This window comes from Vespula vulgaris, chromosome 22 (assembly GCF_905475345.1).
Source record: "Vespula vulgaris chromosome 22, iyVesVulg1.1, whole genome shotgun sequence".
NCBI classification, from domain to species: Eukaryota; Metazoa; Arthropoda; class Insecta; order Hymenoptera; family Vespidae; genus Vespula; species Vespula vulgaris.
This window is the reverse complement of record NC_066607.1, coordinates 695,369-719,198: the sequence shown is the minus strand read 5'-3', so window position 1 is coordinate 719,198 and position 23,830 is coordinate 695,369. Positions and strand designations below refer to the sequence as shown.

Below are 23,830 nucleotides of genomic sequence, written 5' to 3'. Positions count from 1 at the left end.
ATCTGTCTCCTCTTATGATAATATATATATATATATATATATATATATATATATATATATATATATATATAAAGATCCAAAAAAGAAAATGAATTTAGCGAAAATAATTAATAGATATCGTAATATAATTTTAATACAGAAGATAATATTTAATGTCGCAATAGTATTTGGAAAAAAATAGAGCGTACGTAATTCGATATAAAAAGTAATGCTTTATCTTGTGGATTTATATAAAGAAAACACTTTCTCGTTCTTCGTAATGACGATCGAAAACGAGGCGTTCATCGTGATTAGAAATCGAGTTACTTTCGACGAGAAATGAAAAGAGGTTAAGGCGCGATAAAATGTGTATTGTCCGATCCATCGGATTTTAAGAGAGTGTTTGCACTCAGCGCGGTTTATCTCGCATTTCCGTTTCCTCCCTTCTCACTGATTCCCCCTCCCGTTTAAACCCCACTACCAATCGTCTCGCAAACCTTCCTCGTGTCTGTCATTGTCTCTTTTTTCACTCCATCTCTCTCTCTCTCTCTCTCTCTCTCTCTCTCTCTCTCATTCTCTCTTATCCTCCCGTACTCGCCCTTTTCCTTCCTCTTTAACAAAAGCCTTTATTTATAGACTTTGGCAAGTTTATCTTCCTATATACTCTATACGGTCTGGATAAAAAATCAGAGTATCACTTGTGTAGGAAGTGTACAAATATTGAAAGCGAAGGAGGGAAGAACGACGAGTGGCGCGGAAAAAAGAGGAGGAGTTTCGTCCTGGGAACGCTTTGAAAGCAATTCTCTTGCATTTTTGTCTGCCATTCGCGTCACGGTTACCATGAAAATGTCAGACCACTGGTGATTCATTCGCTCATTAACTCGTCTTTCATTCGTTTCTCTCGAAGAGACGTTCTGTTATGACGAGTAGGTGAGTGTTTCGCGCTTTTTTCTCTCCCAAGATTTTTGTGTGAACTTCAAGATAGCTACATATGTGAATATATCGGCACATTAATATTTACAGTTGTTAGAAATTCGTTGTGTATATTTAAGATCAATCGTGTCGTGTAGGTTAAGTAACGTTCGAAATTTTACGTATCGGTTCGTCACCGGTGTAGTGTCTTTAAAAGACATTAATAGACCTTTATCATTTCACCATTCGTATAAATAATGTAGGATCGTAAATGGGATATTGAATAAATCTTGTGATATTTCTAAAATTATAAAAATATCTTTGTTTATAACGTATGTCTATTATATGTTATTTTTTAAAAAATGGGAAGAAATATTTGGGAAGTGATATATAAAAAAAAGAGTGTTTTTGTAGTATCATAAATTTATTTCATTAGTGTTTTATATAATTTTTTATAAGGTACGAACACAAAGTTAGTGACCAACTTTCTCTTGTGTCAAATCAATTGAATTGTGAATTTTGTTGCGTGATAACTGTGAAATTTAGTAATTTGTTTAGCTTAATATACATTTAGTAACATATAAAAGTCATTATTTTGAATTTGGACTTTGTTGTTCGACTAATAACTTAACCCAGTTACTTTGGATAAAATTTATTTTGTTTCGAGTAAGAATTTGCACTTAACGTAATTACAATGTGAAAAATATTTGCAGAGTTCATATCTATGATTTATTTATTTTTTCTTATTGCTATTTATTTTTTTAATATTTTTGTTAAATTTAGGATGATGGAGGAACTATTGAATTGTGGCAGCACGCCGTCCAAGGAAAGTAGTTTTCCAGACAGTAATGATCTAAATTCTACACCTATATCTAATTTAGATGAAAGGATATCAGATGTTAATGCAAGGCAGTCTTCAAATGCCAGAACTCCATCTACGAAAAAGGCTAAAAGAGTTCGATTTTTTCGAAATGGTGACAAGTTTTATACTGGTGTTGTTATGGCGGTAACACATGAAAGATATCGCAGTTTTGATAGTTTAGCTTCTGATTTAACAAGAGCTTTAGTATCAAGTGTAACATTACCTAATGGAGTTAGAGCAATTTATACCATGGATGGAAGAAAAATACAAAATATTTCAGAGTTAGAAGATGGTAAATGCTATGTAGTTTCTGGACAAGGAGAAATTTTTAAAAAGGTGGAATATTCATCCTCAAAAGTGAAAAGAGGAAGTTCGCTTTCTGGTTTACCTCAGTCTGCAACTAGTACTGGTAGACAAATAAGTGCTATCCCTTTATGCGTGAAAGCTAGAATAGTAACATTGATAAGACACGGTACTAAACCAAGAAAGGTAGTACGTCTGTTATTGAACAAGAGAAATGCACCAAGTTTGGAACACGTGATGGAGGCTATTACAGAGGTAGTAAAGCTTGATTCCGGAGCTGTGAGAAAAGTGTATACTTTGTCAGGTCAACAAGTTACCTCCTTGGAACAATTCTTTGAAAATGACGATATCTTTTTGGCATATGGAACAGAAAAATCAAATCAAGAGGATTTTGAATTAGATTTTGAAGAATCCAAATGTGTTCAAAGTTTCCGTAGGTGTCCATGGATTTCGAATAGACAAAATGGTCCAATGCCAAGAATGCCACGGAAATCTGGAAAAAAGGTTCTTACTACACCTCAAGTTAGAACACCAAGTCCATCTTCTTTAATTTTACCTCAACCACTACGTTTGCATTATGCTGTGGGACATGTAATTGGAGATGGAAATTTTGCCGTAGTAAGACACTGTATTCACAAGTAAGTAATAGTCTATAAAAATAATTTATTTAATGATTTGTTTTCATTAATAATTTTTTGATCGTAGAGCTACAGGCGCAGAATATGCTATGAAAATTGTGGATAAGTATAAATGCCAAGGAAAGGAAACAATGTTAGCGAGTGAAGTTGCAATTCTGCGTCAGGTATGTCATCCGAACATAATTAGTTTGATCGCAGAACAAGAAACAATGGATCAATTGTTTTTGGTCATGGAACTTGTGAAGGTAAAATTGATGATCTCAAATGCATAGATTTATGTATTTTGCTAATGCATCTCAAATAATTTGAAGTTTTTATATTAAAACGAATTATATTTATAGGGTGGTGATTTATTTGATGCAATAGCTGCTGCTACAAAGTTTTCAGAAGCTGAAGCTAGTGTGATGATAGGACATTTAACATCTGCTTTAGCGTATCTACACTCTCATCACATCGTACATCGTGATGTCAAACCAGAAAATCTTTTAGTTGAAATGGAGGGTAGTCATGTTCGGTGTTTGAAATTAGGAGATTTTGGACTTGCACAAATCGTGAGAGAAAATCTTTATACTGTGTGTGGAACACCAACATATGTAGCACCTGAGATACTTGCAGAAACTGGATACGGTTTAAAAGTACATAATATTTGTTAATGTGCTGTTTAAGAATTTAAGTAATATCGATGATTTATTTTAGATCGATGTCTGGGCAGCTGGAGTGATTTTATATATTTTACTATGTGGTTTCCCACCATTTGTTTCACCAGAAAATGAACAAGAAGAATTATTTGAACGTATTTTAAGTGGTCAATACGAGTTCACTTCACCTTACTGGGATACAATCTCCGATTCTGCTAAACAACTAATCACAAATATGCTCCAGGCACAACCAGAGCTTAGGTTCAGTGCAGAAGATGTACTTGATCATCCATGGCTAGCGGTAACTGTCATTTCTTATAATATCATAGTAGAAGACCTTTAAATACACACCTGCATGGCTTATCTTTCTTTATACGATAATATAATTTTAATCGTTATAGCATCCTTGTTAACAGAGTATTATTTTTCATTTTGCATTTATTTTTTGTTTTTTATTTTTAATTATCCAAATCGCGCTACCGTAAAATACTGTATTGTACGATACTGTAAAAATATTGTTAAAATTAGATTGCTTTGAGTATTAAATATAATTAGCATACCATGCATAGCTATATTGAATTATAATATGGTATTAGAAATGCTTCAGTAGTAGTTTGCTGTATCTGTAGCAGAGCTTTTTTTTCTCTTTTGTCCTGCCTCTGTATATCAGCAGAGCTTTCTAGGAGGCAAGCAGACCTCAACAACATCTACCGACTCGACGGAGCAATACGGGGATCAGCAGTGTAAGCCGATAAGGCTAGCCACATTTGAGTTTGACTATAAGAAGCAAAGAAAAAATGATGGTTCTCAAGAAAATGTTCAGATCAATAATACTGGTAATAGCAAAAGGCCTAATCAGAATAACATACCATCATCTTTTGATGATAATTTGATATTTGATATGAATCGTTATCAACTGAGAGCTACAGATAGTAGAGATGAAATCGATTTAGCTGGTGATAGCTATGGTGAAGATGGACCTATGTCTCTAAGTGCTGATTGCTTGCAAGATATTCATGCTCTTGGTCAGTCCGTACACAATCTCATAAACACTCTTAATAAAAATGAAGATCTTGAAGATTCTTTAAGATTATCACACAGTACAACTTCTTCATTGAGCAGTATTCCTAAGAATATAAATTTATCTTTAAACAAAGATAATTCCACGTCATTAATATGTGATTATAATAACAGCTCTTCTTTTCACACTGATACACCTCCTAATAAAAGTGTTCACTTATCGAGGATAACTACATTAAACAAAAGAAATGGAAATTCGTTGAGCGATATCAATTTTAAAGAAGATACGCCAGGCATTAAAATTTTTCAGTTAAGTAAGAAAATAGAAAGCAAACGACAAAATAAAAAAAGTACAAGAAGTTTTGGAAACTCCAATCTATCATCTAATACGAAGTCTATGTATAAAAGTGACGATCTCAAGAATTGTAATGCAGTATCGTCTTCGAGTGATAGTATTACTGGTAGTTCCAGTAATGATATAGAAACATCTGACAGTTTTGTAAACATTCAATTTGCACAATCAGCATATAGTCGAAAATCAAGTTCAATCCAAAGTATGGAGTCTACCGATAGTTTTGAGAATATAAGCGTGTCTCCTAATCAAGATATTAAATGCAATAATACAAATGACCCAAATCAAAATAGTTGCAAAGAAATTGAAGTCACAAATGATGAGGTATTGAAAAAGAAGATTAATTTTAGAAATGATACATCAAAAATACCGAAAGTGCGAAATCTTCATATAGATGATAAGATAAATTCTGTCAATAACGTGACAAAAGGGCAAGATTTACTGAGACATTCAAAAAATGGTGTATCATCTTTCGGAGACGATAATCCGTCGAGGATAAAAACAAATATCAAAAATTCGGTGAAAGTTAAAAGATTTAGCTATATTCCTCAATACTCTACAAAGAAATCCGTTGAGTGTGTCGATATTAGTAACTCATCTAATTATACAGGTAGAAAAGATGGTCGAAAATTTCGTTCTACTGATGAACTACGAAATGAGAAACAAAAACAAGTGAAACCAAAACGGTTTAGTCTTTATTATACACCCCAACCGTCACGAAAAACGTATGAGACGGAGTTGAAGGACGTTAAAAATACGTGTAAGAATTCTAGTATTGATAGTAATGAACGCCACAATAATGTGAAACTGGCCGATGGTAACAAAAAGAAAGATGATATATCCAAATACGACGAACACAAAAATTTTAGAAATCGAAGATCTGTTATAGATGCATCGACAGTTGCTAGCAGAAGTAAAATAAATAAATAAGACGCTGACATTAGATCTGTAATATTAAATGTTACACAATATAATGCTGGAAAAATATGGAAATGTATAGATCGCAGATGTATTATTAAGATGGGTTTAGTGCCCAAAAATGTCCAAAGGTGTAATAATGATTAAGTTAACATAGTTCTAATAATGGTGTAATGGTATTAGAAAAAAGTGACATCATTTGTTCTTGGGTTTGAAATAAGTAACTGTGATTAGAACAGATGGGACACAAATACAAACGAGACATGCCAAATGCATTTAAATAGAGTATTTTCTATTTGATAAGTGTACGTAGTTTGAATAATATATAAGCGACATGGTAGAGGATTAAGCTTTCCAAGAAAATGTAAGTGCATAGGTAATTAAAGTTATAGTGCATAATTAGACAATGTACTCTTGACTGAGATCAGCCATTTTTATCTGATTAGTAGAAAAAGAAAGTGAAAAATCATAAAGCATGTTTCCCTTTTAGGATATGTTTATATAAACGATTATTAGTGACAAAATTTGTGCTATATGGAAATAGCAATGTAAACGAGATTCGCCAACCAATATAATGTACTACGTTCACTTGTAAAGCCAAAATAGAAAATGTATTATAGACGAGATCCAAAATAGCCAACATCTAAATACATGAATATACATTAACAAGCTGTCTGTTTCCAACTAATGATATGTTCACAGTTCTTAAAGACAAAAAGTCTTTTTTTGTTTAATAGGTTTATGTTCCTGCGATTCAACGCTAGAACGAGTTTGACAATCGAAATGGCTAGAAAACACGCAATAAATTCTAAAGAAATATTCTCGTATTTCTTTGTCTAGCTATTCTTATTTCTTTCATTGGTATAAATCGCATACCGATATGTATAAAAGCTAACCGATACAAATAGTGTTTGAATCAAGACGAATTATAATCGTGAAGATATTTGTATAAAAGAAATAATTAATATCTATTGAGACTCTTTTTAATTTAGTTGTAAATTGCCGGCTAGTAAAGGTGGATATATGCACTTAATATATTTTTTCTTTTGATGGCATACAATTCATGTTATTCAATGTTATTCAAAAGTAGGTTTATGTGATAAAATTAATATTTTTATAAAGTATTATGGTAATATACCACGCAATTGTGTGAGCAATGAGGAAGAACTATGTATAAAATTAAAAGCCTTGCAATATTTGTGAAGGTAGATATTTATGCAATTTAAAAATTTTACTTAAATTACAAAACTGTTACACTGGAATTATTTTTGTGGAGTATGACGCATATAGTAGATACCATTTCTTATGTCGCTTGCGCTCTGGCTTGTGATTATACAATTTCGCTAGAGAACTTTTATATTTTATAACGCGAATAATGGTGTTCTTTAATTATCTTGTATATACACATCACGGTAAGAAATTCGTAAAAAATATTATCATTTTTTCCAACGTTCATACATCATGTGCAATGGCAATTCATCAATATTCATTCTTACATAAATTCATTCATACCAAATATCGAAATACATTGTTTATATATTTATATTACATTATATTATTCTACACATAGGTATATATGTATTTACATAATATATTTTATAAATCTATATTATTTCCATTAATAATAAATACCGCATAAAAATACGATATATAATGTGTACTGTATATTGTACATTATATATATACGCTATACTTTACATATTATATATTAAATAAATATAAACATACATTCATTCATAAATAGTTATATTATATATTGATTGCAATTTGCATTCAACATAACAGCGGCGTGTATAAAGTTGTTCGATTATTTGTAGCTTGTTGCGCAATGATTCTTACGAAATATCATTTGTATTTATTTTATTGATAATATAATTTCGAAATATTAAAACCGACGATAAAATCGGAGCCAGTTTATAATTAATTTGTGGGATTCTACAATTTAGAATCTTAATAAATCAAATTAATTCGATATTTTAGACACTCTCCTAGAGTATTTTTTTCAGGATATAAGACCTACATTGAAGTATGAGTTGATATCATGGAAAATTGGCAGACATTCGATGGGTCGATGGTTATTAAAAGATCTTAGAAATGTTCTATTTAAATAATAATTTGTGTATGATTATATCACAGTATTATACCAATATAAATATAATAATTCTAATGTAATCATTTTATATAGAAACCGAAATTTTAAGACTTTTTAACTATAAAATTATGAATTACTAGCATTTTTTCACTTTTCTTATAAGCACAATATTAAAACGCCGTATGTATATTGTTATTCATTCAATACCAGTTTATAAATATCACGTCATGAAATCAAAGAGTGAAGGGTTCAAATTCATTGGTACAGTTACAGGCAGAAATCTTTTTAAAGTTTTATAACACAAATCTAATACAATTTTCACCCAAAAATGTTTGTAGCAAATGTAACATTTTAATTTAAGAATAAAGAAATTTAAAGCGTAACGGTGTCGTTCTCTTGCATATTATGTTACATAGATATACATATCATATACATATACATATACATATACATATACATATATATATGTATGAGTTAAAATGCATGGTTACGAACAGTATAATTGAGTATATCCATGCGCAAGCTCAGTGAAGGTGATGACGATGAATGCAATGGGCGTGGCAGTGCAGTTCCACTCTGGCAGAGTGGAAGCGAAATATTGTTCGAAATAAAGATACTATCTTTTATTCAAAGTGACACAATATATCAAATTAACTTTGTTATTTTGCTTTATTTTTTTTTTTTTACAGACGATAGAAATCCTTTAAAAATATATTACTAATTTTTTCAAAGTTTATCAATTATTTTATTATTCGAAATAAGCATTATTTTAAAATCGATAAGGGAATACGACCGAAATCGTTCGTGGATAGCGTTTATCTTATTTTTCTATATAAATTTTAAGTTAATCCATTTTTTTTTTTTTTATCAAAATAAAATTTCCAAACCGAAACATATAGAGAAAGCAGATTTCGAAGGTTTACATATACAGTTTCTTTCCACATAATGATGCTAACATATTTACAACGAGCACAAATACGAGAAAAATGTTATATAAATATAGATTTACAAATGTTTTATTAAAAAGTCAAAATAAAAATATGAAATAACGAATTGATTTTGAATCGAGTACAAGAACAGATTGATGATACTTACCGATCCGGAATTCTTCTTAAAGATTCCTTCGTTACTATTCCAATACAAACACTTAGAGCATATCCTTTAGTAATACCGTAAATTAAATGCTTATTGGCATTTTCGCGATCTAAGAACACTTTCGACGTGTTGGTACGAAATCGTATAACTTACTAATGACGTTAATACGAATTGCATTACTCTCTACAATGATCTTATATGGTAAACACTCAAGTTAAATATAGCTTGCGTAAATAGATTAGATAAATACAATCAATATCTTATAATATATACTATAATCTAATGAAAACTAGTCTGTTTTTCTTTTTTTATAAATTTTGAATAAAGCTTTTTTTCGAATCTATATTAATATGATATTTTTTTTTTCTTATTTTTATTTATTGAATATGCTAGCATTGTTATGCAGAAAAAAAGACACTCTGTGATAGACATTTATATCTTTAAGGAATCTTGTTTAAACGATAGAATGGATGCACACACAAATTTTGATATGTAGCATTAAGATTCGAAAGAATGATCAGATATCTCCATTAGTTTCAAATTTACTGACTGTCATGAATGTCATGATACTTTTTGTTTTACCGACATTTTTATTTTTATTAAGATTCCATCAATTATTAGTATCGACCATACGATTTTATCATGGAATATTTAACTTCTCAACAAATGTTAATATAGTAAAAATTTATTATCACAGTCAATCGTCCGTCGTGCAAATACAGAGAGAATTACGAAATATTTACATTGATCTGCTCTCTTGATTTTACGACACCAGACTTTTGTTCTTTTGGAAGTACTTAAAGCCGAAAGACTACGCAAACATATCGATCACAATCGAGCAGCTGAAGAACATTTTTTTTTAATTCAACAAATAGCACAAGAAAATGTTATGAAAAATGTTATTGAAAGATTATGCGTTTGTAAAATAGCTGGAGGAGATCATTTGACTGATGTTATATACCGTACACAAAAGAGGGAGTAACTTTCTTGCGTCCTAAGTGCACAATTACGAGAGCGTATTATGTTACGTATCTCGCATCAGTTCAGTAATGATGGCCATTTGTACGAAGGATTTGGCCCCCATCTCCTCTTAGTCATCAGAACTATAGAGCCGTAATGAACAAAGGGAATAGGTCGTGATGACCAAGAGGGACGGGAAAGGCTCGGAGATAGTTTAATTCCCTGCAAAGTACTGGTCGCTGTGTTCTCGCAAATTAATAGAAGAACTCGATCTTTTTTTAAGGATCGCATGTAGCTCGTGAAATAAATGCGTGATAAAAAATGTTTTGTGAATCGAAAGTTTAACAATGTATTTTGAAATAATGAGATACAGATCTCATGATATGCGTATTTCAATAGTTAACTTTCATAGTTCGTTATGCTGATTACTTCGAAATGTGAAATGTTAGCAAGATTTGGAGGTCGTGATGATTTAAATACGAATATATGGACTTGGATTGTGCTAGGCATTTCTGCTTGAGCCATAGTCAGTAATATTGATAAGACTCGGTTGTCTTACTATTGAGTACGAAGTTTTTTTATCGATTGCTTAATGATTTCTCTCGAACTATCCGCGAAGACAATAATAAAATAGGAAAGGGAAAGAAAGATGTTTATTGATCGTAACGGTATCAGGATAGTTCGTCCGAAATGTTTAAAGAATCTCATGTGTGGTCGTTTGTCTTCATGTTGATGCAGGTGGCTAATGTCTTATGGACTCATGAGTATTGCATTGATATTCGAAGAGTAAACGTCAGACAAACCCCTAGCTCGTTTTGTCTAGGAGTCTATTTTCACTATTTATTTAGTACTCGACTCGACACATTATCGAAGACTACGTGGTTGATTAAAAATTTCTAAACTCCGACATAGGTGTTAGTTTACTCTTTATCTATGTATTTTTTTAGCGACAAATTCCTAAGAGCAAATATATTCAATAATGGTATATGATACTTAGGAGAAAGTACTGTGTATTATTGAGAGTGCGTGAATAAAACTATTGATATAAAATATGTACGGGATAATTCGAAGAGTGATGGTCCACTTTTTTTTAAAACTTCAATATATTGTAAAATTGATCGATATCCAAAGAAAAACAAATATATTTGTAAAAGTATCCATATGAGAAATTATAATATCAAGATAAAATTAAAAATGAATCTTAGATTTCTGTAAAAAAAAAAAAAAAAGAAAAAGAAAGTAATTGTTTCCAATATATTTTCCATATGCAAACTGTCCGAAATTGAGCAAACTATCTAAAATGACGTATGATTCGTTATAGCTAAACAAACAGAAAGATTTTGAACACATAGTAGATTGTTAAAAAGGTATTTGTACACCTGACTTTTTCGCAATAACTTAATATAAACTTTATATGAATAACTTAACATTAACAAAAACTACTTTTATTAATAGTCTATTATGTATAAATACAATGTGTAAATAAAATAATTTTGTGTAAATTTTACAAAGATTCATTGAGCAATTTTTCAAATGTGAGATCCATCGACTTCGGAAACAATATTTTGAGAAAACCGTTTAAAATGTTTAAAATTTCAAGTATAGGCTAATATATTCTCTAGTCCTATCCCTAGTTATCTCCAGGGCCTATTAGAGTATTCCTAACAGTAATCGTAGCTTCAAGGGATGAGGGTTGTCGTTGGTTACAAAGCAACTCTCCCTTTGCACGTGTTCGGATTTCAACTAATCGATGCGTGCTTGATTTTGATTCTTAATGTACGTAGCGCAATATCGGTCAATACCGATATTCAATGCTAATATTATCAACAAATATGTAATAGTACCTTCGTTGAAAGCAAATTTCAATCATTCTGACAGTCGATGACTTTTCTGGATTTTGAGTGGATTCGTCAAATAATTTTGTTTAAACTTTTACTGCATTTTATATTGACTTTTATATATCGGACGAATTGATTTTGATAACATCATTAATGAAGCAATGTTTTATACTGATTACATTTTTCTTTCTTTATTACGCAGTAATAAAAAATATGGATCCAGGAAAAATATTTAGTCATATTCTTTTTTTAGTAATAAATATTTTTTTTTTTTCTTTATTTTTCGTAATATTATTTTTCTCTTTTACGTTTTTCATTTTGAAACGTTTTACACAGATGGATCTGCACTCCTATTCCACGGTTGAGCGGATTAAAAAAGATACGGACCGAGAGGAAATGAAATATTCGTCCAACGAGATTAACATGGCGCTGTTTATTTGAAAGGGTTATTTGAACAGTGGAATGAGGAAATAGAAAACCTTTTTCAAAGGGTTCAAAGATGGACAGCTTTAGCCAGGGGATATAATCGATTCAAGCTAGAGAGGCTATGGAAGGGCAGTCTAACGATCGTCCACGGGGAACGTAGATCAAAGTAAAACTTTTTTAAAAAAAATCTTAATAGGGATTAAATGAACGTGCGTATACGCAATATGCACTTCTATATGCATCATCCTTTAGATTATCAGTTTTACTGTTATCTTTCTCCCTTCGGTTTCTCCCTCGGCGCTTTTGCTCCTATATATGCGTCAATCAAATACTCGATATGTATGGCAAATATGTGTATGTCTGTATGGGTATAAATCCCTCTTTCCAGAATAATAACGTCAAATATAAAAGATATTTTCGTGTTTGATTTTCTCTCATCAAAACGTAGTAGACAGTTGGACAATATATATATATATATATATATATATATATATATATATATATATATATATACATACACACACACATACATGTGTGTGTGTGTGTGTGTGTATGTGTATATATATATAGACGTATCATTTAAATATCCGCCTAGTTTCTTTTATAGAGAATGATGTGTTACGTCACTGAATGAGTTTTTTTCTATAAATAACTACAATTGTTTATATTTTGTTACATATAAACGAGTATAGCAATGATTTTAGTATATTTTTAATCATAAAATATTTTCCATTGTATTATCTAAATTTAATTTCTCAAAAAATAAACATATAATATGATTTTTATAAAATAATGCTCCCAACATTTATTTCAAATTATTATTTCGGATGTTATAGAAATCTATTGTATTTTTCTCTAGGTATCTTTACTCGATCAACATAAGTTATAAATGGTGTAGAAAGATAGCTTTTTCATGAAAAAATCCTTCCTTCTAAATACAATCTTTTTTATTTTATTTTCTAGATAAAGTCAATATTATTTTGATATTATGAAAAATATTATTTCAGATATAAATAAATAAATGCTAAAAGAAATTACTTTCTAGAAAAGAAGATAAACAAAACTTGATGCTTAACATGTAAAAAGAAGCAAAAAGAATTTCCCCTTAGGGTAGTATCGATCCAGACTTATTAGTAACATTATATTGACATTACAGGGAAGATATACTCATCAAGATGTAAAAAATAGTGGAGAAAAGTAAACATTGTGCTGAGATTACCAGGGAAGATACGCTCGTCAAGATGTGAAAAATAATAAAAGAAATTAAACAGAGCAGAGTCCGAATTTATGTCAGGGATTATTAAAGGGAGTACGACCTATCCGTGAGAATAGAACATGCTGGACATTCTGAATCGAGGATCTCATGTCGAGGACACGTATGTAAAAAATTCAGAAGAGAGACGATTAAAAATAATGTATAACCAGTCAGAATTATGAAAATCATCTATAACATTTTAAACAATTTGTCTCGGAAAGATAAATAATGTTGAATTTTTTTTTTTAATCTCTGAATCGTAATCCAATATTAAGAGCTCATTATTTCTTTTATAACAAGTTCTTTTATAACAGGTTCTTTTATAGCAAGTTCTTTTATAACAAGTTCTTTTATCGCAAGTTCTTTTATCGCAAGTTCTTTTATAGCAAGTTCTTTTATAATAAGATCATCATATGTTGTTTAGAATTAGCTCAAAAATAAACATCTAAAAAAAAATTGATATATAATATTCTTTTTCCACATACGTACATGAATGTAATTTTTTAAAATCTTTTCAGACGGTACACGGATTATATTCATATACGTAGATATACATACCCATATATATTACATATATATATATATATATATATGTATATATATATGTATATATATATATATATATTCATTATTACATCCACAATCAATTTATATATATCTAATACAATCCCGGAAGAAAAGATAAACAAAATTTGATTCCTAAAAAGTAAAATGATCGAAAGAATACGAGAAAGGATATCAGAATGATCGATAGGAGAAATCAAAAGGAGAAAAAGGAATCAAAGAAAGAAAAGAAAGATAAGAACAAAAGAGAATTTCTCGTAAAAGTAGTATCGATCCAAAATTATTGGAATAGATGTTGAGAATCGCTGGTGATACTCTGTACTTCATGTTCTTGGTAAGATAAATCATATTTGAATTTTATAACGTTGAATATCGTAGGATTTATTTTCATAGACTTTTTCTTTATATACCATGTTATATACCATGTTGTAGACAATTTTATATAATATAGGTAAACTTATATTTTTCTTCTTTTCCTCTTTCTTCTTTTTATTCCTTTTTCTCCTTTTGTTTCCTCCTATCGGTCATTCTTCATATATGTTATATATATATACATATATGCATATGATATATGTATATTTCTTGAGAAATTAAATCATTCGCATTATACAGTCTCAAATATTATATTATTAGATATTATTATTATTAGACATATTAAAATTACTATATTGGGTTATACATAATAAAGAACGATTATTTACCTAGAAACTAATTAATTTAGATCATACAACACAAAATATTAAATAATCGTATGTATTATTGTACCATTTGTTTTTGAATAAATAAATTTTTTATCAAAAATTTCAAATCAAAAAGTTTGAAGAAAATGTAGACATTCATATAAATCAATAACGTTGTCCATCTCTCTGTTGAAAATTTAAACGGGTAATTTAGTGATACAGGTACATGAACTGATAATAAAATTATACTGCTAATCGTATTATCCGGTCTGTTACAATTTGATAAGAGGAAAACAAGGGAAGAAATACCTTTGATAGATAAAGTTGTCATTTCCGAAAGAGGGATTTATACTTACAGACACATGCACATACACGGACACGCCCACAATCGGATTCCCTCACCCCATAAAGCCAGGTCCATACGCGCATGCACGAGAGCACACGCGAGTGGGGAAACGTAATAATAGAAGGCTTAATCCGGGATGCTGATGTACATCGACGTACGCATTACGTATGTAGATTTTCGTTAAATCCCTACGAGGCTTATGGATACTTCAATCCCTATCAGTATTCCTTGACAAGAGAATTCGCGCTATTGATTCGTCCAAATTTATATACTTTTAAAAAACGTACGTTAAATATTATGAATGTTTTATAAATACATGTGAATATTATGACAAACAATTTGAAACATTCAATTAAAAATTTCTTTCGTCCCTGCTCGATTAATAATTTTGAAAGTTAAAGCACTCTTAGATTCATTTTGTTCCTTTCTAAAATTATTCTTGAATCAATGATTAAATGTTCCACTCTCATAATCGTTTCAATTCACGATATTACTTGTTTTAAATAATCCTGATTATTATTACTATTTTTATTGGTCTCGATCATCCATTTACATTCGTTTTTACGATGCATCCTATTAGAAATCATCTAATTTAAATAGAGATGTACTATATCAATGATCAGCCAGACACTAACATCGTTTTAAATAGAGTTAAATTTATCTTTGGAATCGTCAGTATGAAATAAAATCAACCATCGATATTGAATCATAAACGAACTCATGACCTTACCCTCATCCTCAGCTTCTCCTTCTTCCTCTCCCTCTTGTTCTTCATCCCCTTAATCTTCTTGTTCCTCCCCTTCTTTCTCTTACTCTTGTTCTTCGTCCCCTTAATCTTCTTGTTCTTCCCCTTCTTCCTCTTCCTCTTGTTCTTCATCCTCTTAATCTTCTTGTTCTTCCCCTTCTTCCTCTTCCTCTTGTTCTTTATCCTTTTAATCTTCTTCTTCTTCTCCTTCTTCCTCTTGTTCTTTATCCTTTTAATCTTCTTCTTCTTCTCCTTCTTCCTCTTCTTCTTCTTCTCCTTCTTCTTCTTCTTCTTCTTCTTCCTTTTCTTCTTCGTTTCCTCCCTCCACTTCTTCTACTACTACTACAGCACGGATCAACAGGTTTTCCTATTTGGAGTCATCGTTAATCTCCCTAAGATTCTTCCTGTCATTCCTAATTTCCACGATGGTCTTGAAATAAGTATTATTATCGCATCTATAATTATTTAAACAAGTACTATCCAAATTATCATTAGTTCGATCTCCAAGAACACTATCAGCATTATGATCGATCTTTATATTCTGTTGTTGGTGAAATATATGTTGACTGCTTCAGAGGATGTTAAAAAATATTCCAAGATAATCCCTCGATGAAATATTCTTTTGTTTAAACAAATATTTCCTTGGACGAGAAAAAATTCCACTTTGATCCAGGTTCAGCGTGCGCCGTCGGACGGCGGCCGTCGGCCGTCAAGCGACGGCCGTCGAGCGACGGCCGTCGGCCGACGGCCGACGGCCCTTCGACAACCTTTCTCATTTCAATCGTTTATATCTTCTAGCTAGCGCTACCCACATTGGGTCCTTTGAAAAAGGTATTCTGTTTGTTCCACCATTCAAATAAACCTTTGCAAAACAATGTCGTATTAGTCTCGTCAAAGTTCATTTCCACCAATATTATAAAATTTGTCTTCTTCTTCCTGGTTAATCTCGATCGCGTAATGAACACGGTATCGATTCTTACGAATCACTGAAACATTAGGACCATGTGTGAAAAGGAATTGCTTTGCTTTTAAATCTAGCACATTCATTTATAGTATCCCCAAGCATTAAAAAAAGTTCTGGAAGTCGTTGATAATCTTAGATAGTATAATACGTATAATGTGTACTCTCCACTCGTAAGACTTATAGATGCGTATTATTCTTTTTGTCCGTTCTTAAATTCAAGCTATACACAGACGACATATCACTGCCGATACGAACTGTAACATAAAACTCAAAACGTTAAAGCACACTGTTTTAGTTGACAATTGAGTTAAATGCTTGACTTTTCATCGGATCATAATGGATGAAGAATATTTTTTGAAGAATGTTATTAATGAACCATAGCCAGTGATATGACTCGATTGTTTAGTACGAATTTTTTTATCGATTGCTTAATAATTTCTCTCGAACTATTCTCGAAGACAATAATGAATTAGAAGAAGAAAAACAAATCGTGGGAGTGTTAGGGTAATTCGTTCGAAATGTTTAAATAATCTCATCTGTGGCCCTTTTTCTTAATGACTCCGGTGAGATATCCCATGGACTTATGACGTTTGCATTGACTAGGCGCGAGACATATTCATGGCTCGTTTTGTCTAGAAGGCTATATTCATCATTTATTTATTGCCTGACTCGACACCTTATCGAAGATTACATGTTTGACTAAAAATTCCTAAACTAGACGTAGGTGGCAATGTATTCTTTATCTACTTCTTTTCTTAACTATTGTCCAACGAATTTTCCGTGGCAAATAATGGTATATGACCCTTAGAAGAAAGTATCCTGAATCGTTGAGATTCGCGTCAACAAAACTGTTGATATAAAATATATATAGGATAATTCTGGAAGTGATAGCCTTTCTTTTTATAAAGATCGATATAAAAAAATTTAAAGTAAATTTTAAAAAAATGCATGGATCAATTCCCCAAATGAGATGTCCATCGTCTTCCGAAACAATATTGTCAGAGAAACGTTTAAAACGTTTAAAGTTTCAAATACGGCCAAACTTCGTTTCTCATCGTTATTTCCAGAACGTATTTACAGTCTTTTTAGCAGCAATCGTTACTATATGGGATGAGGGTTGTCCTGGGTTACAAGCCAATACCCCTTTGCGCGTGCTCGCATCTCAACTAATCGATGCGTGCTCGATCTGGACTCTCATATGCAATGCCATATTCAATGTCCATATTCATTATTTATATTATTAATAAATATAGTAGTATTTTGCAATAATATAGTAGTAAAAAGCTTTGAAAGAACTTTGTTGGAACGAACTGAACGTTGAAAAAACTTTTCAGTTATTTTTTTAATCAAGATGCATCGATTGCTCTTTTGGACATTATGTGCCACTTACCAAATAATTTTGTTCAAACTTTTGTTGCATTTTGTATTGATTTTTATATATCGGACGAATTGCTTTAATGAAATCGTCGTTTTTGGTTCTGTTAATTAACCGATCAATTTTCTTCTCAGTTTCCAGTCAGTTTTTCAATCACTTTGCTGCTATTACTGAAATCATTTTCGAATTAGCGTCGCCAATATAATTCATATATTTTACTAATTGAATTTTTTACGTAGTTGCATCCATATCGCTTGAGCATGGAGCGCATTGATGTCTGTTTTCCCGCCGGTCCTGTTTGATTAGCAGAACAAGAGTTTCGATGAGAATCAAACCAATGGAGATATTCTATCTCATCAATCTTATTTGTCCAAGATCTCCATGTCTTTCAATAATGGAATTTTACTAAAATGTTGAAAACTTTATTATTGTAAGGATTAATAATAATAATATAGATTATAATAATAATAATTGAGACACTGCGAGAAATCGTATCTTTGTTTCCACTGTTTTCTGTTTTCTGTGGTATTAAACCATTTCGTCGATCCTGCTACTTTTTGGCCATTATTACTACTTTACTTATGTTACGCCTTGCGTACAGTTACTTCTCTATATTGACGCGCGACATTAACGTTGCTGAAGATTGGAAATGCGTAAGGAAAAGATTCATTTGGAATAGGAAGTAAACCGATTCCATTTAATATTTCCAAACCAAACTCTCTGTATCTTATAATACGATTGCTTTTTTACATTATAACTTTTAAGGCACTTCTACGTTCAACTATCACTTCCGAAGATATTAAATAATTTGTATCTCCAATATATTTTCTTATAAACATGCATTTTGACACAATTTCCGAATTTTATTTTCGGCCAAATCTCTCCTCTCGATCCAACAGACTTTTTGTTAAAGTAAGGGTAATATAATCATTCAAATGGAAAAAATCTTCTAATCCGATTTCTGAAAAACTCCATTTTAGATAATCCGGCCACAGAAAATATCCTATTTTTCAAAAATGTTAGTTTGTTATCTTACAGTAATCATATCTATAATATATAAAAAGGAAATTTCTCAATAAATTTCTACGCAAATAAAAGCCTTAAGGCTGTTTAATCAATATCGCTGAACACATGTATGTTTTCAAAGACGTGACAAAAATTCAAAACTAAAAGAATCTTATCACTTCTTTCGATCCGTCGCATCAATCTTGCTTTTACAAATTCTTCCTATGCAGATTGGCGTGCGTGAATTAAATCATAGTGTTGAGATATCGGATAACGTATGTTTTTTACAGAAAAGTTAATACGTATTTTGTAAAAGAAAATGTGCGATTTGTAGATAGACATTGCGACACTTTTCTCATATCAGAGTTTACGTTTTCCTTTAAAGTGAAAAGATCCCGCAGAACTGCAAATATTATAATTACATAATTACAATTAATAATTATTGTAATTAATAAAATTAGTCGCTATAAAATTATCCGTTAGTATGTATACAAAGATTTTAATGTTGCTTTTTCTAAGTCACAGTTATACTTAAGAATAGTATAATAATAATATTAGATATAAATGATACTACGATCATTATACTACATATTTTTATTTGTAAAATTCGCTATAGAATTTCTTCGTAGTGAGTTATATCTACTACCATATTACTCAGTCGCAAAAAATATTGCTTGAAAACTCGTTTTCCTAACATTTTTTGCTACATTTTTTGTTCTTTTTTTTAATTATGCAGTAACAAATACATTTACGTGTTCTGCTTTGAAACATTTTACACAGAAAATTACACAGATGAATCAATATTCCATTTTGCATAGTCAAGAGATACAGACTAATAGAAAATGAATTTTTCAATCAACTAGATAAATATGGCTTTGTTTATTTGACAGATTTTTCGAACAGTGGAATGAGAAGACAGAATACCTCTTTCAAAGGATACAAAAATTGATAGCTTTTGCTAGAGAGAATCAAAGAGGCTGTCGAAGGGTCTGAAAACAATCGTGCACGTGGAACGTGGATCAAAGGGAAACTTCGTTAAGAAATTTTAATAGGGATTAAATGGAAATGTATATACGTAATACGTCCTTCTATACGTACCATCCTTCATGTCCGTTTCATTATTCTTTTTCTCCCTCTGCGTGTGCGCTTGTGCTCATATGTATGCGTCAATTACGTTCCCCGGCGCGTGCGTGTGTGTCTGTATAAGTACACATCCCTCTTTTGAAAATAATAATTTCGGATATGAAAGGTATTCTATCGTTTGATATCTTCTCATCAAACCGTTCGATAATACGTTTAGATGCATCATTGAATTATACGTTTAATTTCTCTTTGACAGACGACGTACTACGTCACTGATTGAATTTTTTTAAATGAACGACTAAAATCATTTATTTTTTGTTACGTAAAATCGAGTACTACAGAGATTTTAGTATATTTCTGGTAATATAATATTTAAGATTTTCAATTGAGATTTTAATTTCTTAAAAAGCGCACATAATATGACATATACAAAATACTACCTCCAACATTTATTTCAAATTATTAATTCGGATATTAGTAGAGATCTACGGTAAGTTTTCTAGGTATCCTTACTTAATCAACATTTCTCAAAGCGTAAGTTATAAATGATGTAGAAAGATAGCTTTTCCATGAAATAACTTCCTTCTAATACAATTTTGTTAATTCTATTTTCTAGATCAATGTTATTTTCATAATAATAAATAAATATAAATAAAAAAATTCCAAAAGAAATTACCTCCTATAACAGAAGATAAACAAAACTCGATGCTTCACATGTAAAACCAATTAAACAGAATTTCCCTTTAGGGTTGTATCGATCCAAAATTATTGTGCTGAGTGGGAAGCTTGCGCTGAATAGTAAGCTTATGCTGAGATAGGAGGGAATGATATAATCCTCGAGATATGAACAATAGTGGGGAAAAATTAACAGCGCATGCTCGATTGAATGTCAAGAACTATATAAGGAGGGTACAAGCTCTCCGAAGACTTGAGTAAGTTGAGCATTCTGAATCGAGACTTCGCCGTGGCAAGTCATAAGGATTTCAGAATGAGAACGTTCAAGAGTATTTTATAACTAGTCACAATTATGGAAATCATCTATATTATTTTAGACAACTTCCACCAGGTGAGATAAATTATTTTTAAATTCTTTTTTGTTTCAATCAATCAATCACAATGCAATATTAACAGCTAATTGTTCTATTTATAGCAAGTTCTGTAAGGTGTAATAATAAAGGAAGACGGAACTATTTCCGCCAGTTCTTCATAAGTTCATTACATTTTGTTTAAATTAGCTTAGAGATAATCTTATATAATATTTTTTCTTACGCATAGGTACGTTAATGTATTTTTTCTTAATCTTTTCAGATGGGACATGTATTATATGCATATATATAGAAACACTTTCTTTCTAAACGCAATTATATAAATCTTCTATATTATTTTAAATAACTTGTTTTCGGTAAAATAAATCATATTTCAATTTTTTTTAACAATCTATCGATCATAGTGCAATATTAAAGGCTAATTGTTTTTTTACAGTCAGTAATATCTGATTATATTGAAGATAGAACAAGATAGATGAATGATAGAACTATTTGAGTAGATAAAGGAAGGTGGAACTATTTTCGCTAGTCCTTTATCTATGTTTATTTCGTAATGTAAAAAAGTAAAAAGTAAACATCGAAAAACTTTCTTTCTAAACGTGAATACTTGACAATTAATACTTTCGGCAATTTTACATTTATATAAATAATACGCGGAATTGAGTAAAATAATATGTAAATAACAGTACATTCGTTGAAACGTTACAAAACAAGGAACGCGAGTTAAACGTAAAATAGCTTTTCTTTAATTTTTAATTCGAAATAGTTGCCAATATCTAATAATAACATAAACAAATCTTTGTTTGAATTTGATTTGACTTCGTTTCTGCGTTAGTTCTCCTTGGTCCTCCGACGGGCAGACATCTCTAAAAAAAACTACATTAACGTAGTTTGACTCATATATATATAAATTTAATTAGATATAAGTACATACGCATATATAAATATATATAGCTATGTACTTATATCTAATTATATTTATATATCTGTATATCTATGTATGCATTTATACATTTACAATCTATCTATATGTATCTAATACAATCCTGGAAAAGAAGATCAACAAAATTTGATTCCTAAAAATGAAATGATCGAAAGGATACGCATATTGATATGGAAAATGATCGATAGGAAAAATCAAAAGAAGAAAAAGGAATCAATGAAAAAAAAAGGAAGATAAAAACACACAAAAATTTCCCGTAAAAGTAATATCGATCCAAAATTATTGGTAATCTTGTGACGAGATTACCGGAAAAGATAAGCACGTCAATTGATCAACAATCTGAATGATTTAAAAAAGAATTCAAACTATTTGACGAGAGTTTGATAAGTTTATTCTGAATCGAAACACGAGCGTAACCATTACTAAAAGTTTAAAAAGAGTAAGGACGATCTAGGAAAAGAAGGAAGCATACAAAATCTCAGAAATACCCATAAATTTGAAATCAATATTGAGAATTGCTGGTGATATTCTGCACTTCATGTTTTTGGTAAGATAAATCATATTTAAATTTTGTAACGTTTAATAGCGTAGGATTTATTTTCATAGATTTTTTCCTTTATGTACCATGCTGTAGACAATTTTATGTAATATAGGTAAACTTATATAATATTTTTTCTTATATATATGTACGTTAATGTAGTGTTTTCTATTCTTTTTAAACTGTAGTGAGAGAGCTTCGATGTCTGCCCGTCGGAGGACCAAGGAGAACTAATCCAGTAACGAAGTCAAATCAAATTCAAACAAAGGTTTGTTTATGTTATTATTAGATATTGGCAACTATTTCGAATTAAAAATTAAAGAAAAGCTGTTTTACGTTTAACGCGCGTTCCCTGTTTTGTAACGTTTCAACGAATGTACTGTTATTTACATATTATTTTACTCAATTCCGCGTATTATTTATATAAATGTAAAATTGCCGAAAGTATTAATTGTCAAGTATTCACGTTTAGAAAGAAAGTTTTTCGATGTTTACTTTTTACTTTTTTACATTACGAAATAAACATAGATAAAGGACTAGCGAAAATAGTTCCATCTTCCTTTATCTACTCAAATAGTTCTATCATTCATCTACTTGCTCTATCTTCAATATAATCAGATATTACTGACTGTAAAAAAACAATTAGCCTTTAATATTGCACTATGATCGATAGATTGTTAAAAAAAATTGAAATATGATTTATCTTACCGAAAACAAGTTGTTTAAAATAATATAGAAGATATCTATAATTGCGACTGGTTGCCTGCTGAAATATTATTATTGATCGTTTCTCTTCTGGAATTCCTTATAACTTGTCGCTGCGAGGAATCGATTTAGAATTATCAGTTTGTTCAACACTCGATGATATTTTGTACACCGATTCAATGAATAAAGTAAATTAAAATATAAAATCCTGTGTTCTCCATCACCTATCATTGTGATCACACCTCCTCTCATAGTACTTGACATTAATTCGAGTGTACGCTGTTTAGGTCACTTATTTTTTTTATATATTGATTTCATATATTCATTTAAATATTGAGACTATCATCTTCTGTAACCTAATCACAACATTATCAATAACTTCGGATTGATACTACCGTAATGGGAAATTTTTTTTATTCTTATCTTTCCTTTCTTCTTTTTATTCCTTTTTCTCCTTTTGTTTCCTCCTATCGGTCATTCTCCATAGCCGTATCCTTTCGATCATTTTACTTTTTAAGAATTAAATTCTGTTTATCTTTTTCTCGAGG

General features: G+C 30.6%; 1 protein-coding gene and 1 long non-coding RNA gene across 6 annotated transcripts; both read left to right on the top strand.

The window, feature by feature from the left end:
* The first annotated feature begins 477 nt into the window (after positions 1–477).
* Positions 478–8,097, top strand: LOC127071681 (serine/threonine-protein kinase CG17528). Of its 5 annotated transcripts, XR_007785183.1 has the most exons (7): positions 478–909; positions 1,675–2,694; positions 2,762–2,939; positions 3,036–3,329; positions 3,391–3,633; positions 4,003–5,986; positions 6,113–8,097. XR_007785183.1 is itself a non-coding variant. In XM_051011225.1 (6 exons), exons 1-6 carry the CDS (start codon positions 899–901, stop codon positions 5,632–5,634), a joined length of 3,378 nt encoding a protein of 1,125 aa, XP_050867182.1. In that variant the 5' UTR covers positions 478–898; the 3' UTR covers positions 5,635–8,097. The 5 variants fall into 5 exon arrangements, 4 of the variants coding, with proteins under 4 accessions (XP_050867182.1, XP_050867183.1, XP_050867184.1 ...); XM_051011225.1 differs by having other exon boundaries at positions 4,003–8,097; XM_051011226.1 differs by having other exon boundaries at positions 481–909; positions 4,006–8,097.
* Positions 8,098–20,901: 12,804 nt separating this feature from the next.
* LOC127071520 (uncharacterized) lies at positions 20,902–23,488 on the top strand. Its single transcript, XR_007785097.1, has 3 exons — positions 20,902–21,116; positions 21,359–22,586; positions 22,766–23,488. It is a non-coding gene; the product is annotated as an uncharacterized LOC127071520 (long non-coding RNA).
* The last annotated feature ends 342 nt before the right edge of the window (positions 23,489–23,830 follow it).

Excerpts from the sequence above, each read along its gene's own strand:
- LOC127071681 (XM_051011225.1), top strand. Across the intron at positions 3,330-3,390 it reads AAACTGGATACGGTTTAAAA|ATCGATGTCTGGGCAGCTGG; the intron begins GTACATAATATT and ends GATTTATTTTAG. Across the intron at positions 3,634-4,002 it reads TTGATCATCCATGGCTAGCG|CAGAGCTTTCTAGGAGGCAA; the intron begins GTAACTGTCATT and ends TCTGTATATCAG.